The sequence below is a fragment of the Argentina anserina genome, chromosome 1 (genome assembly GCF_933775445.1).
Source record: "Argentina anserina chromosome 1, drPotAnse1.1, whole genome shotgun sequence".
NCBI classification, from domain to species: Eukaryota; Viridiplantae; Streptophyta; class Magnoliopsida; order Rosales; family Rosaceae; genus Argentina; species Argentina anserina.
The window spans coordinates 13,255,040-13,273,121 of record NC_065872.1 but is presented as its reverse complement, the minus strand read 5'-3'; the positions used below and the strand labels follow the sequence as shown (position 1 = coordinate 13,273,121).

Genomic DNA, 18,082 nt, shown 5'->3' with positions numbered 1-18,082 from the left:
ATTATATATGCCATATATGGAGAACATTTTTGTGTAAATCAACCAATTCTCTCGGAACTAATATTTATTTGAGTTCTTTTACTCTATCAAGTGTAACTGGCTTTGTGAAACACTCTATGTGCTTACAGTCGTTTCTTAATATTTTGAACAAATTCTCATGTTCTATGTCCTAGTAGTAATCTTAATGATACTCTCTCGAAACAAAATAAAACCATGTTATATAAGTATATATACATAAAACGTACACAATGGCAAATAGATAAGATCACATACCGCGATTTGAGGTCAGGAGACTAATTGATGCCACAAATCCGATAACAAACTCTACAATCGGACCCAGCCCTCTCTCTGATCCAGGTCTCTCTCGCTCTCCTCTGTCTCTCTCTCTCTCTCTCTTGTCCCTCCCTCCCCTCCTTTCTCTCATGGCACTCTCCCATTCCTGGATCACCAACGCCATTAATGGGGGAGCCAACAAAAGCTGTATCAAGGGAACAGCAACGTCCGTCGTCAGCAACATCCTCCTCCTCCACTCGCACCACCACTACAGTACCTCCGTCGCCGCCGCCACTTCCTAATCCGTTACCAAACTCCACCACCCTCGAGCAGCCCTCCATTAAAAAGAAGAACAAAACCAAAGTCTTCCGCGTCTTCAGATCCGTCCTCCGGTCCTTGCCCATCATCACACCCACCGCATGCAAAATGCCGTCGCTCCCCGGCGGCCGGCTCGACTCCAACCGCACCGTCACGTCCGGCGTCCGAGTCAGCGGCACGCTGTTCGGGTATCGGAAGGGCCGGGTGAGCCTGTCGATACAGGAAAGCTCCAAGACTCTACCTAGCTTCGTTCTCGAGCTAGCCATGCAGACCAACGTGCTTCAGAAGGAGATGAGCTCAGGAATGGTGAGGATCGCTCTCGAATGCGAGAAGAGAGGTGACAAAGACAAGACGAGTATCATGGATGAGCCCGTCTGGACGATGTTTTGCAATGGGAAGAAGACGGGTTACGCGGTTAAGAGGGAGGCCACGGAGGAGGACTTGAACGTCATGGAGGTGCTCAAGGCTGTGACTATGGGAGCCGGCGTGTTGCCCGGGAAGTCCGATGTGGAGGGTCCGGATGGTGAAATGGCATACATGCGGGCCCTCTTTGAGCGCGTTGTAGGCTCGAAGGACTCCGAAACGTTGTATATGATGAGTCCGGAAGGGAATAATGGACCTGAGCTCAGTATTTTCTTTGTAAGGATTTGACACACTAGGGGAAGTGAAGTGAAGGGATAGAATTGTTGGGCATGCATAAGAGTTAGGGTAGAAAGAAGAAAGTGTTGATGTCAAGGAGAATGATTTGATCCATCTATTCCTTGAGAAAGATATGTGTCTTTCTTTTTTCATGTTTGATTGCCTTTTCTGTTAAGTTGTAGATTGATTAATTTACACATGGGGCATCCATATTTGAAATGAATTCATCCATGCTTAGCTTAGTTAGCCACTCTGGGATTGCCATATTTCGTTTTTCTTTTTAGTCCATACAAGAATGCGCTTACTTACTGAAACGATAAGGATTCCAAATGAAGATGGAGATTAAAGTTTTCCTATGAGTGAGTATTGACTATGATCGAGGTGCAAAGACGACTCTGAAATGCAACTAGGGCAAAATATCAATGTAAATCATTGCAGTTGATCGAGCCGCCACAACTGGGTATTCAAGTTTGGCTTCAATTTGGTATTATGACCCCGAGGTATTGACTTATGAAGAAGTCATCTTTTGTTTCTCATTTTATTAATCACAAATTTCTAGCATATACTCTTAATAAGCTCGTTGATAGTGTACACGTTTAATTTTACGTCTCAAGTATAACTGTATAAGTATATATAAAAAGATCGTTCTATGATCATTAAGAATCATATAAGGATGGAGGCTTCCAGATAGTTTGGAGCTCTTCCGTCCTTAAAAAAAGAGATTCATATAAGGATTTATCATCAACTGTCACATACATGGAAAGTGGAAACTGCATTGCGAACTAGGGTCGTAGGCAGGTCGATCGCCACCGGGCACCGGGCACTGCCCTAAAGCCAACCATGATTGACCATGTGGTGAGTTACTTTGGTGGCTCTGACGCAGTCGACCTAGAACTCTCTTCCTGTACACCAAAAACTAAAGCAATATGGTCAATTTCATCGTAGAATAACACATCTAACAAACAAATCCAACAAAAAACGACAAGTCCTTATTCATTCACATAATTCATTTACCGACGAGACCAACCAGTTAAGTAGTCCCTGAAAACGACGTTAACGAGCAAAGCAACCGCCACGTAACCACCGTATCTCCACACCTCCATCACCCTCCACCTCCACAAACAATACAAAAGACGTGGAGTCATAGACCACCACCTCCACCACCAACAAAATCATCCCATCTTCTTTTACCCCCACATTCTAGGAACCCTCTCGTTTTCTTTGCTTCATTTCCTCTCTAACTATGGCCACGGCGGCGCGCGGGATTCGCTGCGAGCTTAGGAGGTTCCAGACTCCGGCAGTTCGATGCGGAGGAGATCAACCTCTACCTCCGGCGCAGGTTACAGTTCCGAAACTGACCAAGAAATCGAAGATCATGCTTCAGCCTCGGCTATGCACTTTGAGATCGTACGGCTCGGAAGGCTCAGATCTTGTCAGTGTAATGAAGACGAAGAAAGATGGTGGAGGAGTCGTGGGCGATGAAGCGATGTCGTTTTTCGCGACTCTGTCGGACTACATCGACAGCTCCAAAAAGAGCCAGGACTTCGAGATCGTCTCCGGTCGTCTAGCCATGGTAAAAGACTAACTAACTTAGGGTTTGTTAGATTGTTTCACTTTCGAGTACTTATAAAGCTTGACTTATCAAAGATTGACAAGTGTTATACGATGCAGGTGGTGTTTGCTGTGACTGTGACGAAGGAGGTGGTGACCGGGAACTCGTTGTTCGGGAAAGTAGAGACGGAAGGGATAGCGGAAGCGGCAGGGGTTGGTTTGGCCGCGGTGACGTGCGCTGTGGTTGCTGCTGTGATGACCAGTGCTCGAACCCGAGTGGGTCGGATCTTTAGTCTGGGATGTAACTCTTTTATAAACTCGCTGATTGATCAGATCGTCGACGGCTTGTTCTACGACACGGATATTACTGATTGGTCTGACGACGTCTGAGAAGTTAGACAATTGCCCAAATTACAATTTACAAAGTTAGATAGAAGTGAAGGTTACAATACGTACGTAGTGTCTGTTGAGCAAGTTTGGATGCATATGGATGGAGGATGAATAGTGAGTTCATCCTTTGTAGACTACAATAAGCGAGATTAATTAAATTGTAGTAACTAGAAAACATATATATATTGTAGTAACTAGAAAACATATATATATATATATATATATATGATCCCCTACTTATTGTAAAGCTATAGCGTTTAGAAGTATATCGTTACCAAGCCAATGACATATATCCTGCTTAATGGAAAATATATGCAGATGGCTTTTATATCCACTCTTCTAGCTGGTCAAGTGTACTCATGTACTACTATCTATTGTTCACATATTTCATATTGCTATCTCTCAGCATTTAATTTTTCATTTTAGGTAAGAAGACAATCCTTTTTAATCTAAAAAATTGCATCAAAATACAATATACGTACGTACGCCATGTACTTTTGCATATATAGCAGACCGCCGCTGCTTGAGATCGAGATCTCAATATCCGAAATGGCGAGATTGCTCTGAAAAGAACGGAGCTCTCTCATGACCTACTTACCAACTCTCGTGGCAGGCAAATATAATTTAAATGGGTTTTGTCACTTTGTGTTATCTCGTAGTGACACTAATGAGCTTTCTTAACACACCAAATCTATACACTTTCGACAAAAAATGAAGTAGGGTATTTCTAAAAGTACCCGGTAAATCTCTTAGTAAACCCGGTACACTTTCTACACCTATATAGTTACTAAATACATCCATCTATTTTACTATAGTACCCTTCTCTTATATTGCTAAGCAAAATATACCCCGTACAGCCGTGCCCAAACCCAGCAACATCTTCTCATTCTCCTTCTCACGTTGGTTAGAAGCTCAATTTTGGGTTTGGAGATACACGTTTTGGTAGTAATGGGTAAGTGGAGAAATTCTATGATGCTAAATGCCTTCATTGCTTTGTTTGCAAATATACTTCACCGGAGAAATCTTATAATTAAGTTAATTTTTATTTAAAACAACATAATCTTTCAAAAGTTAAGACAATTCCATTAGGACCTGCACATGTTTCATTCCTAATAGTTAGTAAGCCTTCAACTCATAGAATTGATTGGTCGCATAATCAAGAACTAATATTCAAAATGAGTATTGGTATATTCGATGATGTTATTGGATAATCTCTGCTGGCAGTATATATCAATCAGGTAGTATGATCTTCTTTGTTGAATTATAATGGGATGGGAATGGGATTCGGGGTACTTGAATTTCAACTACAGACTTGCCAAGTGCTTAGTGCTAGATTGCCGACGAGGCTGAATCGAAGCCATTTGGTGCCTCTACAATTTCATTTTGCTAGGTACAACAAATAATAACTGTTTGAGCGACGGGGACTAAATGGGAAATTCATCAAAACTATATGGTATATAAAGTTTGCTAGATTTACATAGAAATTTATCGGGCACCCAAAAAGTATATGAAAATACAAGATAGAACAACAACGAGTAATAGCAGCGGAATATATAGAAGAATTTTACTTTTCTATTGAACAATTCATATTACAATGATTACACCTTAATCAATGATAATATAGTTCTCAAAAGTAAAATACTTCTTACTTGATAATCACAATCAAGTATTGAAACAACCTCACTAAGACCGTTGCTTCAAGTGTCAATTACAACCTCACTAAGATCGTTGTAATCACACGTATTTCGACTTCACTAAGCTTGTCGATGATGTCACTAAGATCTTCAATGGAGTCACTAATATCTCCTAGAACAAATTTCCTTGTTGATGTGAAATTCTTCTCTCTTGATTCACCTCTATTTTCTTTTCTTTTTTTCTCTTCACTCTTCCGTGTGTCTATGGGACAGCACCCATTCTTTCTATTCGGCTCACTCCCATATATGTTTCCAGCCTATCTATATATCCCCACATATATGCCCTCTGCCTATATCTATATATATCTCCCACAGCAACTCCAAACCCGAAACAAGAATAGAGATTGATATACATTCCTAATACCACTCTATCTAGGAAAGGAAAAAAATCATCTCAATATGGAAAACATCTTTTACTCCAAACCCTTTTCCATAACAATTTCTATATACCCAAATATAGATAATTCTACCCATAATTGGAATCAATCACACCCTACTTATGTGAGGTACATACCGGCCCGTCTAGGTAATTTCCTAGTCCAACTAGGAAAGAACTTCAATGCTCCCCCTTAACTTGATCTTCATTCCTTTTGTGTCTTCATCACCTTATGGAGGCCAATATGTTTACCTTCAATCTCCCCCTTTGGCCTTCCATGCACCTTTCACCATTAAATACCTACACACTCACAAAGAACATCATAAGTACAAGTTTAATCAAAAAATCTTAAAAACAACATGTTGAACCTCCCACTATTTTCAAACATGAAAATAGGTCACTTGACATCAAGAATCAATTATCATCCTTTTCAAGATATCAAGTGACTTGATCATAGGTTCTAATAGACAAAAATCAATAAACACTTTAGAGTTCAACTAAACATGAATAACCAAACATAGTTTGTGCATAGCACTTAGAGTACAAAGCAAAACCAAACTAATTGAAAATAGTTCTTAGCCAAATAAAACAAGTTAAAGCTTGAATAGGAACTAGGGACTTGATGTCTCCCCCTAAGGTGATGAAGCCAAAGGAGGAGAGGTCTTGAGCATCCTAGGCATGATCACCACGGTGGCCACGTCCGCGCCGAGTACTCCAGACGAGCATACTCATCTTGTTGATGACGAGGGGCAGCTTCACGTCTTGCCTCTTCCGTTTCGTGGAGATTTCTCCTGGCTCCGTCCATGGTAGAGACTCCTAGTTGAAGGGACGAAAGATGGACCAGACTTGATTTCCGTTTGCAACCTGTAAAGCATATAAGATATTCCCTTCTAAAACAGAAACTAGTTAACACGGAGATGAAGTATATGATAGATCGAACCACAGAGGGAAACTAAATCTTCCATAGAGATAAATCGTACACATGCATACGGCAAGAAAGAAGATTAGTGAACCATGAAACAAAACCATAAGTTAATCTACGCATGAGTACAAAATCGATACAATAAAATGATCAACAATGCAAGTGATCTACCGGTATGTAGGCAAAACAAAACACCACAATGTGAACATAACAACCACTTACATGCATAGACAAGGATGATTCTAGTAATACCTAGAGTTCGAAACTATAAATCAAGTATGTAGACCAATCTATGAAACAGAAGCAATTTTGGACCATACACGCATTGAGCTCTCAACATGACATTGAAGGAAGTACAAAGTACACGATGTCAAGATAATTGAGACAAGTCCAAGCATACCATACAACTATAGGAAGAGTTACGACAATTTCCTAGACATTCTTATTGAGCAAGACAATACACTTTATCAATCACACAAACATGCATCCTCGAGTAATACACATGAGCATTAGCCAATAGTAAGATGTGATGTGCATTGAGTATATTTCATAATGGGAATGAAAATGAGGAGTGATTAAATGCGCAAGCCAACTTAAACGACTATCCCCCTATCTCTCCAGAAAATCACCTTATAACACCATAAGTTGTATGAATTTTTTTTTTTTGATAATGATAATATATGCTCAGAACATTGCTAAGACAATGTTTCAACCACCGTGGAGACCAAGCCAGCCCATTCCAACAGGTATCGAGTAGTTAGTCAATCCCTGGAGAGGAGAGCTAGCCTGGCCTAAACATATCATATCCTCCGGGGAGACCAAACCAGTCCATTCCTCTAGGAGTCGAGTAGTTAGTCAACTCCTGGAGATGTAGAACTAGCCTGGCCTAAGACTGCATGCACAAATTCCTTACACATTTTTTTTTCATGCAGTCATAATCTATATCATGTATTCAACTACACCGGCTCCTGATTAGGTGACTCAACTCAGATATGTCCACCACTATGAAGTATGTGTACGTGAGAATCAAACATAAAGGCTAATGATCATAAATAATATCCGAGAACACTGGATGAGAGATTCAAAGTAACAATGTCAAGAGCCCTAAAGAACTAACAGGTAAAATGCAGTAACTCATCTATAGTAAGATAAGATCAAGGACAAGGAACGATTACCTTGACATAGGTACTCACAGAGGCAGTTATTTGTCAATATTGAGAGCAAATGCCAATGGCATTACGTAAGGTCAGAAAGCGTTCTGTATCCATTGGTTTGGTGAACAAATCTGCCCATTGATAATTGGTAGAAACAAATTCTAATGAGAGAATATTCTTATCAACAAGTTCACGAATGAAATGATAACGTATATATATGTGTTTAGTCCTAGTATGTTGAACAGGATTTTTGGAAATATTAATTGCACTTGTATTATCACAGAAAATCACAAGTTTTCCCTGTGGAATACCATAATCCTTAAGCATATTCTTCATCCAAAGCATTTGAGTACAACAACTACCTGCGGCAACATATTCAGCTTATGCAGTAGACAATGAAGTACAATTTTGTTTCTTACTATGCCATGCAACTAAATTCTTACCAACAAAGAAACAACCGCCACTTGTGCTCTTTCGATCTTGCAAATTACCTCCCCAATCTGCATCAGAATAACCTGCAATTTCAGCATTAGTGTCATACGTATAAAATACACCACATGTTATACTTCCGGAAACATAACGAATAATTCGTTTAACAGCTTCTAAATTCGACTCTTTTGGATTGGCCTGAAACCTGGCACAAACACCTACACTGTAAGATATATCAGGACGACTAGCAGTAAGGTAAAGCAAACTACCAATCATACTACGATATTTAGTTTGGTCAACAGACTTACCATCAAGATCATGACATAACTTTATGGTGGTACTCATAGGTGTACTAACCGATTTCTTCTCAGTCATACCAAATTTCTTAATGAGGTTTTCAGCATATTTTGATTGGGATAGAAAAATGCCATTATGATTTTGTTTAATTTGCAGACCCAAAAAGTAAGTAAGTTCACCACACATACTCATCTCAAACTTATTAGTCATGATTCTAGTGAATTCTTTTACTAAAACATCAGAAGTAGATCCAAAAACAATATCATCAACATAAACTTGTGCAACCATGAGATGACTTTCAACATGTTTAACAAATAGAGTTTTGTCTACAGTGCCTCGGAAATAACCTTGAGAAACAAGATAAGTAGAGAGTTTATCATACCAGGCACGAGGGGCCTGTTTAAGACCATAAACAGCCTTTTTAAGTTTCCAAACGTAATCAGGATGATGAATATCTTTGAATCCCGGAGGTTGTTCAACAAACACTTCCTCTTGTACTTCACCATTTAAAAAAGCAGTTTTTTAAATCCATTTGAAATAACTTAAACTTACGTTGACATGCAATGGCTAACAAAAGTCTGATGGATTCAAGTCGAGCCACTGGGGCAAAAGTTTCATCAAAGTCCAGGCCTTCGACCTGTGAATATCCTTGAGCAACTAATCTTGCTTTATTTCTTGTGATTGTGCCATGTTCATCCATTTTATTCCTGAAAATCCACTTAGTACCAACAACATTAGTGTTCTCAGGACGAGGAACAAGAATCCATACCTCATTCTTTTCAAATTGATTTAGTTCCTCTTGCATTGCATTGATCCAATCATCATCTAACAAACCCTCCTTGATATTTTTAGGTTCTATCAAAGAAACAAATCCAAAACATTTTAATTTGTTAGTTTCTTTAACTCTTTCTTTGACAAAACTTACTAGAGCTTTATTGATGTCCACAATTTCTGTGTTGGAACATTCAGAGTCGTCTTTTGTGGCTGAAGTAATCTCAACAGTCTTCCTTCTTGTACGCATGCCTTCACCATTATCTCCAATGATATCATTGAATGAATGATCTTTTCTAACCTGCTTGAATCCAGTTCGATATTTTACTGCAGGTTGTAGATTTTTATCCACTTCTGTGACTGCTTCCTGTGAGTGCACATTCTCATCTTTCGAACTAGTTAGACTTTCTTCAGATAAATTGGACTCATTAAAATTATCATCAATAGAAACATTTATGGAATCCATGACAGTTCGAGTTTCTTTATTATACACTCTATAAGCACGACTGTCTAGAGAATAGCCAAGAAAAATACCTGAGTCTGATCTTGGAGCAAATTTAGCTAGATGTTCACGGTCTTTTAAAATATAACAAGGATTTCCAAAAACATGAAAGTAACTTACATCAGGTTTCTTACCTTTCCATAATTCATATGGAGTGTTCTTTGTACCTGAACGAAGAAGAACTCGATTCCCAACGTAGCATGCAGTATTTACAGCTTCAGCCCAAAAATTCTCACTTAAACCAGTTGAATGCAACATTACCCTTGCCATGTCTAATAAGGATATGTTTTTGCGTTCTGCTATTCCATTCTGTTGAGGGGTTATGGGAGCTGAAAACTCATGAAACACACCGTAATCTCGACAATATTTAAAAAATCTGGAATTTTTAAATTCAATTCCATTGTCAAATCTAATTCTAGCGATTTGAAGATTAGCTTATTGTTTTTCCACTATAAGTTGTTTACTCATTTTTTTCGAAAGAATCAAATGTCTCACTTTTATCCTTTAAAAAATCAACCCATGTAAATCGAGAATAGTCATCAACCACAACAAAAATATATTCCTTACCAGCCATACTTACAGTAGCAGAAGGTCTCATTAAGTCCCTATGTAACAACTCCAAAGGTTGAGATGATGAGGAAGCATTCACCACTTTATGATTTGCACGAGTTTGTTTACCTGTTTTACATCCTCCACAAACAACATCAGTACGGCCACATAATATAGGTAAGCCTCTTACTAATTTTTGACTAGATAGTCTAAGCAAATCTTGAAAGTTTAGATGACCAAGACGCTTATGCCAAAGCTCCATGGTTTCCTCAACTGAGCTAGTCCTGAAACACGATTCCGAGTTATCAGATTTTAAATTAGATGCAACATGATAACAATTATCTCATGATCTAACCCCTTCCATCACAACTGTACCATCTTTGTCAAAAACCACACAACGACGTTTGTTAAACCAGACATCTTCATACTCATCAGCTAATTGACTAGCACTAATAAGGTTATTAGATAAACCTTCAACATAAAGAACATTATTTAAGCAGTTAAGATCCTGAGATCTGATTGAGCATTTCCCTCTTATTTTTGCTTTCTTCCCGTCTCCAAAAGTAACCGCACCTGTCACACATGATTCTTCTAAGTCAGAAAACCAATGTTTGTTACCACACATGTGTCTAGAACAACCACTATCAATATACCAAGTGTCCTCCTGTCTAGCAGATAACGCAGTAATAGCAACATTACACGTAGCCTTAATATCATTCGATTCATAATCTATATCAATATGGCACAAATTACAAAAAGCTTCTATGGAATCATGATTATACTTTTTCCTCCAAACCTTCTTACCTGAATGTCTCCTAACCATGTCTGTATCCTGTTTAGTTTCTTTATAAGATTTAGAAAAACCAACAAAACGAGAGATATCAAGTAAAAGCTGACTATGCTCTTTCAACTTACTTCGAATATCTTGAATATCTTCCTCATACCTATCATTCGAGTTGACAATATTTGATTTGAATGAGGTCTGAAGTTTTTCCGATTCTACATGTTCTTCAATGTATTTCTCACATTCCTTTGAACCTGATTGTTCACGGACAAAATTAGTGTAAAAATTCGGATTTCTAGTTGAGCTACTCTTACCAGTATATCCAAGGCCAGTTCGATCGTTGTAGCTTTTTCCTGAACACAGAATATCAAATAGTGATTTCGAACTATGTTGAAACTTTTCAACCTTGGTATTCGTTCCATCAAGCAAAACCTGCAACTTGCCAAGTTTAGAGTTTAATAAGTTAATTAAATTATTCTTTTCTGTTACCTCATTTTGTAGCATTTGAATTTTGGCTAAAAGATGTTTTCGTTCAATCACTTGATCACCATAGTCCATTTTCTTTCGCATGTGCAGTTTCTCCTCTTCCCATTTCACTTTTTCGTTTTCCAGCATCTCTACTTGTTGTTTTAACAGAAGATTTTTTTCAGAAATTTTCTCTGCAGCTTTTATAACTCTTGCTTGATATTCAAACATCTCATTATCTTCATAGCTGTTGTCTTCATCTTCTTCTTGATCCTCATTTTCAGAACCTGCATAATCTAACGAGAAAGAAGATACAAGAGCAAATGTTTTGTCCCTTTTTGTGGAGCTATCATCATCGTCACTCCAAGATATCTTGTAAGCCTTGTTACCTGAATCAGTCTTTTTATTCCCACAATCAGTAGCAATGTGGCCAATGCCACCACAAGTATAACATTTCTTATTGTTGTTACTACTACTTCCATACTCATACTTCCTTTGAGAGAAATTATCACTACGTTTTTCAAAATTTTTATTATTAAAATTTCTCCTAGAATTAAGATTATTTTGTTTATTCCTATTGTTTTTCTGATTCAAAAATTTCTTAAACTCTTTAGTCAACAGTAATATTTCATTATGTTCAGAATCCTCAGACTTTGATTTTGAGGGTTCAGTAACCTTGAAGGCAATATTTTTTGAATTCTTACCTTTTGGTCTTTCATCCTCATCCAGCTCCATCTCCCAAGCCTTTAGATTTCCAATCAACAAGTCCACAGAATATTCGTTTAGATTATATTGCTCCTGGATTGTTGTCTTCTTCATCCTGTATGACTTTGGAAGAGATCGTAATATTTTCCTTACAATATCAGATTCTTGTAACGGCCTTCCAAGGCTTTCACATAAACTAGAAAGATCAGTAAAACGACTATAAAAATCATCAATAGTTTCATCATCTCTCATTTTCAAAGCATCGATTTCAGAATAATATTGTTGTTCTTTTACAATATCATTACCTTCATTTAAAACACAAAGTTTATCCCAAACCTGTTTGGCGGTAACGCAATTATGAACTCTTTTCTTTTCATCTCTGCTCATCGATGCGTAAAGAGCATTCAAAGCTTTGTGATTTCCTTCACTAGCTTTGATTTCCTTGTCAGTCCACTCATCTTCATCTTTTAATTCTTGCATAGACGATCCTTCAGGAGCTTTTGAATCAACCTCTTTCATTGGAGGATTCCATCCACGTTCGACACTTCTCCATGCATGAAAGTCAATACCATATATAAATGATCTCATTTGGAGTTTCCATTGAGCAAAATCCATGCTAGCGAGCAAAGGTGGCTGATTCAATCCTTGACGTTCCATCTTGAGCTAGATCTACCGGACACCTCCAGTACCTGCTCTGATGCCAAATGAAAATACAAGATAGAACAACAACGAGTAATAGTAGCGGAATATATAGAAGAATTTTACTTTTCTATTGAACAATTCATATTACAATGATTACACCTTAATCAATGATAATATAGTTCTCAAAAGTAAAATACTTCTTACTTGATAATCACAATCAAGTATTGAAACAACCTCACTAAGACCGTTGCTTCAAGTGTCAATTACAACCTCACTAAGATCGTTGTAATCACACGTATTTCGACTTCACTAAGCTTGTCGATGATGCCACTAAGGTCTTCAATGGAGTCACTAAGATCTGCTAGAACAAATTTCCTTGTTGATGTGAAATTCTTCTCTCTTGATTCATCTCTATTTTCTTTTCTTTTTTTCTCTTCACTCTTCCGTGTGTCTATGGGACAACACCCATTCTTTCTATTCGGCTCACTCCCATATATGTTTCCAACCTATCTATATATCCCCACATATATGCCCTCTGCCTATATCTATATATATCTCCCACGGCAACTCCAAACCCTAAACAAGAATAGAGATTGATATACATTCCTAATACCACTCTATCTAGGAAAGGAAAAAAATCATCTCAATATGGAAAACATCTTTTACTCCAAACCCTTTTCCATAACAATTTCTATATACCCAACTATAGATAATTCTACCCATAATTGGAATCAATCACACCCTACTTACGTGAGGTACATACCGGCCCGTCTAGGTAATTTCCTAATCCAACTAAGAAAGAACTTCAATGCTCCTCCTTAACTTGATCTTCATTCCTTTTGTGTCTTGGAGACCAATATGTGTACCTTCGGTATATAAACACTATCGTCCCGATTTAACTCGTGCTACATTTACGCGCGTCAACTAGCGCGTGCCCATATAATGTCGTCAAGTATAATATTGTTTTCAAACTCGCTGACGCAGTTTCTTAGACTTGTGACTTATCTCCCACCTCTCCAAATATATACAAATGTCAATTTCCCCTGTCATTTCACTCCAAGTCCCAAGTCCCAAGTCCCAACCCATCTCAACATCCCCGTTCCCTTTTCTTTAATCCCGATCAATCTCTTTTTCTTTAAACCCAAATCTCCCACCTTCCTTACCTCAAAACCCATCTCTCTAAATCCCACTTCACACCAAAGATCATGCATAATTTTGGAGATGAACTCACTATAGACACCTACAGAGTCCCCTGGCTTATTTGGATCCAGGTCATAGTCATGGTCCTCCTCCTCCTTCTACTCTACTGCTTCAGCTTATTGGTCCTGGATCTCCCAGATGACAACAACAACAACAACAACAACACCAAGCCTTCATCTTCCAGCTCTCGTTTGGTTTCAAGTCACAACTTCACCACCTCTGTTTCTGCAAACCGTTTGCAGAACACCCAGGTTTGGTTTGGTTTTTTTTTTTTTAAATCCAACCCACCTTTAATTTCGTCTTCTTGATTGGATTTGGTTGTTAGAAAAGTGAACGTAGGATAAAGGATTTTATGTTCATATTGGTTTGGATTTGTTTAAGTAGATCAGAACACCCAGGTAAGTACAATTCGTGAGTTAATTTCCCTTTTAGATTTTCAGGGGACAGCACCATTTTGTGGACCTGTTCAGAACAGGCTGTTCTTAGCTTCTTGTATATGCAAGATTGTGAGACCCCCACCCCACCAAAATAGTTAATTGTTTACTTTGTTGGCCAATAATTGCCGAATTTAGAACTGCTCAAGAGTTATACTTTCTTTCTTTTTCACGAAAAAGATAAGATTTTGCGTAGAGTGATAGAATTCTGGATTGAACACCTCATTGATGGTTGTTGAGATGATACAATCGGAAAACGACTGAAACGTGACGATCTCTCATTCTTTTGTGATGATCATGAAAATGTAATATCAACAACCGCATGACCTGTCATCTGGTTTCGTTTAGTAATTTCTGTAAATTTATTTTTGACATTTAATTTTGTGTAATATTATATTTAGCTTTCGTTGAATTGGCTAATCAGAATATGATTCCTACCGGATCACCAAATATGAGCAATGTGGTTATATGATGAAATGTGAAATAACCAACAAGATGGAAAGAATTCATGATGATATATATGACACCTCAACTTTCAGTAGCATGTAAGTAGTTCTACAGAATTTTTCATCATAAATGTAGATTTCCATTTGAGTGACCCTTTGGGTTTGGGAAGTGAGGATTGAGAAAGTTCAAAAATTGCCAAATTCAACACTGACTCTATGTTGGGATTGCACATTTCAAAAGGACGGGAGATGTAACTCCCTTTTGATAAACTCAAAACTTTTGAAATCTTTTGGTGAAGTTGCTAGTCATCCCTTAAACATTGGACTTTTTTTTTATAGAACTTGGTTGAAGTAGAAACAGTTACTCCCTCCATTTTTATAAACCACATATTAGTGTTACATATCACGTCTTTGGTAGATCTGGAACCAATCTATAAAATGCATTCCACCCAATTAGGGATTTGGTCTAGAATGTAGTCAAATGTGGTTCATATATAGTTTTACTGATTGGAAATAAGACCAGTATTCAAATTTGTTCAGACCTCTTTTGTTCTCATCGACCTTCTGCAATCTTGTTAGTTTCTCTATCATATCTGAGTTTCACATCAGATGCTGACAAGTGAGGGTATATAGTTGTCGGCTAAAATTTGGAGGGAGTTTACTGATAGGAAATGAAAATGGAGGGAGTAACTGTTTCAATGGTTTGTTTATGGAATTGGCAACATTCATTTAAGAGTTGATTTCCTTTCTCTTCAATTTGATCTTCCTTCTACCTTTTGCTTTGCAAATCTGTAATGATAAGAGCTTATTGTTTATATGTGTAAGTGTGTAACGATTTGAAATATAGGGAACTTCATATAATGTCGGCTATTTTAGCATGCTTGTAGTCTGTCAGTAGTACTCGACACGCTAATATGCTCTGAATCATATAGCAGTGACCAAATTTTGCTGACTAATTAAACATGTCTAATATTACTGCCTGCATATGTGTATAAAATCTGTAATACGTATACCAATAAATTAATTTGAGCTTGTAAAATCCTGTCAGGTAGGAGAAAGTATGAAAGGTGAAATAGTACCGAGCACCAGTAGAGTAATGAGGGCAGAGGACATGGTAGAAATGGAGGGCTCTGCAACACCCAACATATATCTCCATCCCTGCCATTATTTTAGACTTGCGAGGGTTGCATTTCTCAAGTGTTTGGGTTTGGACCCGTGAAAATGTATCAACCCCACGGCGAGGGATGAGAAAAAAAAGCTGAGATGATTTCCACGGCGTAGAGATTTAGTTATTTTCGGATAAAATGTTGCAAGAAGTCGAGCAGAGATGTATATTGCCCCACGAACTTGACGCAATGCTTGCCAACAAGTACTGGTACAGAGCGCTACAAACACAAACCAATTGAAGGTTGTGACAGAACTCCGGAGCGTGTAGTAGGAGGCATTACGGATCCAACGCTTGTGACATATTACGGATCCAACGCATATAATGTTTGTAAATGGTATTTGAGTGATAGTAGGACCATTGGTTGCTACTCAAATTTGACTGTACTAGAGAGTAGGGATTGATTTTGTTGCCAGCATGATTCTCTTTTCATCAGACAGGAAAAAAAAATGATTTAGAATGAGTGGCAATCCACACTAAACATATTTTCCATATAAGAAACAAGACACAGAGATGATTAACTGTTATCTCACTCGGATTGGAAAAAAGAAAATCAATTAAGTGAAAGGTCAAATTGGTTTAGGGAAGTGCATTTTAAACTGGCATATATGGCACTAATGGCAGCATGCATGTCAGCATGTGTCTCCTACTAGTTCATACCAAACCACCGATCAAAACCCCGAACAACAAAACAATGACACCTAAGAACTGAAAGCTGCAGTCTGCAGAACGGCAAGAGTGAAAGGCAGATCGAGCAAGTTCTACAATGTGAAAGCTTCATCATCAGCTTATAAACAGGAGCAGCACAGAGAACATCGACGTTGAGTCTGCGTCCCCGGCTGCCATAGTTTCTTTGATCACTTCATCAAGGCTGGTCGCAACTGCCTGGGACTCGATGACGACTCCATCGCTCAATACGATCGTACAGTATCTGATCCTCCTGTGATCGAACGAGAAATGAAATACAGCGTAAGAACCCTTCCTCTTCCTTTAACAGTTCTGGGAATGTTTTCAGTCAATAATACTGAAATTAAACCCTAATCAGAGTACTTTAGTTTTTCTTTGTCACGTTGTTTTAACTTTGTCAATGAATCAATGATGCAGGAAGATGAAGGAACGAGCTCAGGAACAGGGAGAGAGTTGAGAACAAGGGTGAAGAAACCAATTGTAGCTAGGCTCCGGCCATGGTGCACAGATCGACAACCTAAATATGTAAATAACTAGCTAGTGGCTTAGTTTAATTTACCATCCCAAAGTTCATTCCAAAGTGTTGTCCGACTATTTTATTGCATCCATGCATGTCTTAAGTTTCCTCATAGCTTTTATAAAATATGTAGAACTTAGGCCATTGATGCACAAATATACTCTGCCTGCTTTACTTTATTAATTGTATATCCTGATTCGATTTATAGTTGATTTCGTTACGTATAAATTTTCTATAATCCTTATATTGTATCATCATCTATAAAGAAAGGAATGTTAAGGGATTGTTTTCAATTGCAAGCTAGCCCATGTACTGTAAGATTTGGGCAAGTTTGGTCCCGATGTGATTTTTTAAAAAAGCTATGTTTGCAAATTTAATTAGCAGCTACTTCTACGAGTTCTATTTGAAGTTTTCATAATTTACCTAAAAATTTTATTGGAGTTCATGAACTTAGAAAATAGGTTGATTTATCAAATATTTTAATCAAATTATTTGAGAATTTAAGCCCATAATCTATACAAAACTCATGACCAAATTCAGCTAAAATAAACTTTGATGCTCGGTTTACGAGATTATATGACAGCTTGAAGGTTTTGTAGATCAAAAATCCTTGGGTAAACTTTTGGTTGTCGTGGCTTCAGACTCGGCAACACAACTGCAATTACAATGATTGAAGCTCTTGCAATAAGAAACAACCTTCTCTTTGCGAAAACTGGGGGCTTCAGTATATGTCGAAATCGATTTCAAACATGTGGGGAATAGAGTGACTACACATGGTTGGAGACTAAGTGAGTTAAAGCTAGATTGCTAGCTTCCTTTGAGAGTTCGAGTGTATCGTTTTCCATTATGTCGTTAGAAAAATAAAATCGTGAGAGAAGCAAACTTTGTGGCCGAAGATATTGCCTTTAACTATATATGGTGCTCTAAATATGATAGTATTGGTTAGATAGATTCGAAAGAGGCTTCTATAAACCCTTTATTTGATCGATATGTTAAACATAGGTGCCACCACTCTAGAGGTGGCAAGTGGGCTGAAAAGTCCGAGTTCGACGCGGCCCAAATCTGTTATTGTAATGAGTCGGGATGGGCTTAGATATTTTATCTCATAGGCCCGGTCCGTACCCGTTTTGAGTCCGACACGATCTGAACATGATAAATTTATAGGCCGACCT

At 38.1% G+C, this 18,082-nt stretch overlaps 4 protein-coding genes across 4 annotated transcripts; 3 read left to right on the top strand and 1 right to left on the bottom strand.

The window, feature by feature from the left end:
• The first annotated feature begins 304 nt into the window (after positions 1-304).
• On the top strand, positions 305-1,242 carry LOC126796719 (protein MIZU-KUSSEI 1). The gene has a single exon (XM_050523465.1). The coding sequence runs from the start codon at positions 460-462 to the stop codon at positions 1,240-1,242; it is 783 nt and encodes a 260-aa protein (XP_050379422.1). The 5' UTR covers positions 305-459.
• Positions 1,243-2,385: 1,143 nt separating this feature from the next.
• LOC126794360 (stress enhanced protein 2, chloroplastic) lies at positions 2,386-3,526 on the top strand. Its single transcript, XM_050521060.1, has 2 exons — positions 2,386-2,803; positions 2,902-3,526. The coding sequence occupies exons 1-2, from the start codon at positions 2,474-2,476 to the stop codon at positions 3,169-3,171; spliced, it is 600 nt and encodes a 199-aa protein (XP_050377017.1). The 5' UTR covers positions 2,386-2,473; the 3' UTR covers positions 3,172-3,526.
• A 6,682-nt stretch (positions 3,527-10,208) lies between these two features.
• LOC126802115 (uncharacterized) lies at positions 10,209-12,476 on the bottom strand. Its single transcript, XM_050529671.1, has one exon. The coding sequence runs from the start codon at positions 12,474-12,476 to the stop codon at positions 10,209-10,211; it is 2,268 nt and encodes a 755-aa protein (XP_050385628.1).
• A 1,066-nt stretch (positions 12,477-13,542) lies between these two features.
• Positions 13,543-16,169, top strand: LOC126787119 (uncharacterized). The gene is made up of 2 exons (XM_050513051.1): positions 13,543-13,912; positions 15,590-16,169. The coding sequence occupies exons 1-2, from the start codon at positions 13,667-13,669 to the stop codon at positions 15,758-15,760; spliced, it is 417 nt and encodes a 138-aa protein (XP_050369008.1). The 5' UTR covers positions 13,543-13,666; the 3' UTR covers positions 15,761-16,169.
• Positions 16,170-18,082: the final 1,913 nt, after the last annotated feature.

Bases quoted from the DNA above. Each gene is read 5' to 3' on its own strand.
- LOC126794360 (XM_050521060.1), top strand. From the start codon at position 2,474: ATGGCCACGGCGGCGCGCGGGATTCGCTGCGAGCTTAGGAGGTTCCAG. The intron at 2,804-2,901 runs GTAAAAGACTAA...TATACGATGCAG, and splicing joins TCTCCGGTCGTCTAGCCATG to GTGGTGTTTGCTGTGACTGT.
- LOC126787119 (XM_050513051.1), top strand. From the start codon at position 13,667: ATGCATAATTTTGGAGATGAACTCACTATAGACACCTACAGAGTCCCC. The intron at 13,913-15,589 runs GTTTGGTTTGGT...AAATCCTGTCAG, and splicing joins ACCGTTTGCAGAACACCCAG to GTAGGAGAAAGTATGAAAGG.
- LOC126796719 (XM_050523465.1), top strand. From the start codon at position 460: ATGGGGGAGCCAACAAAAGCTGTATCAAGGGAACAGCAACGTCCGTCG.
- LOC126802115 (XM_050529671.1), bottom strand. From the start codon at position 12,476: ATGGAACGTCAAGGATTGAATCAGCCACCTTTGCTCGCTAGCATGGAT.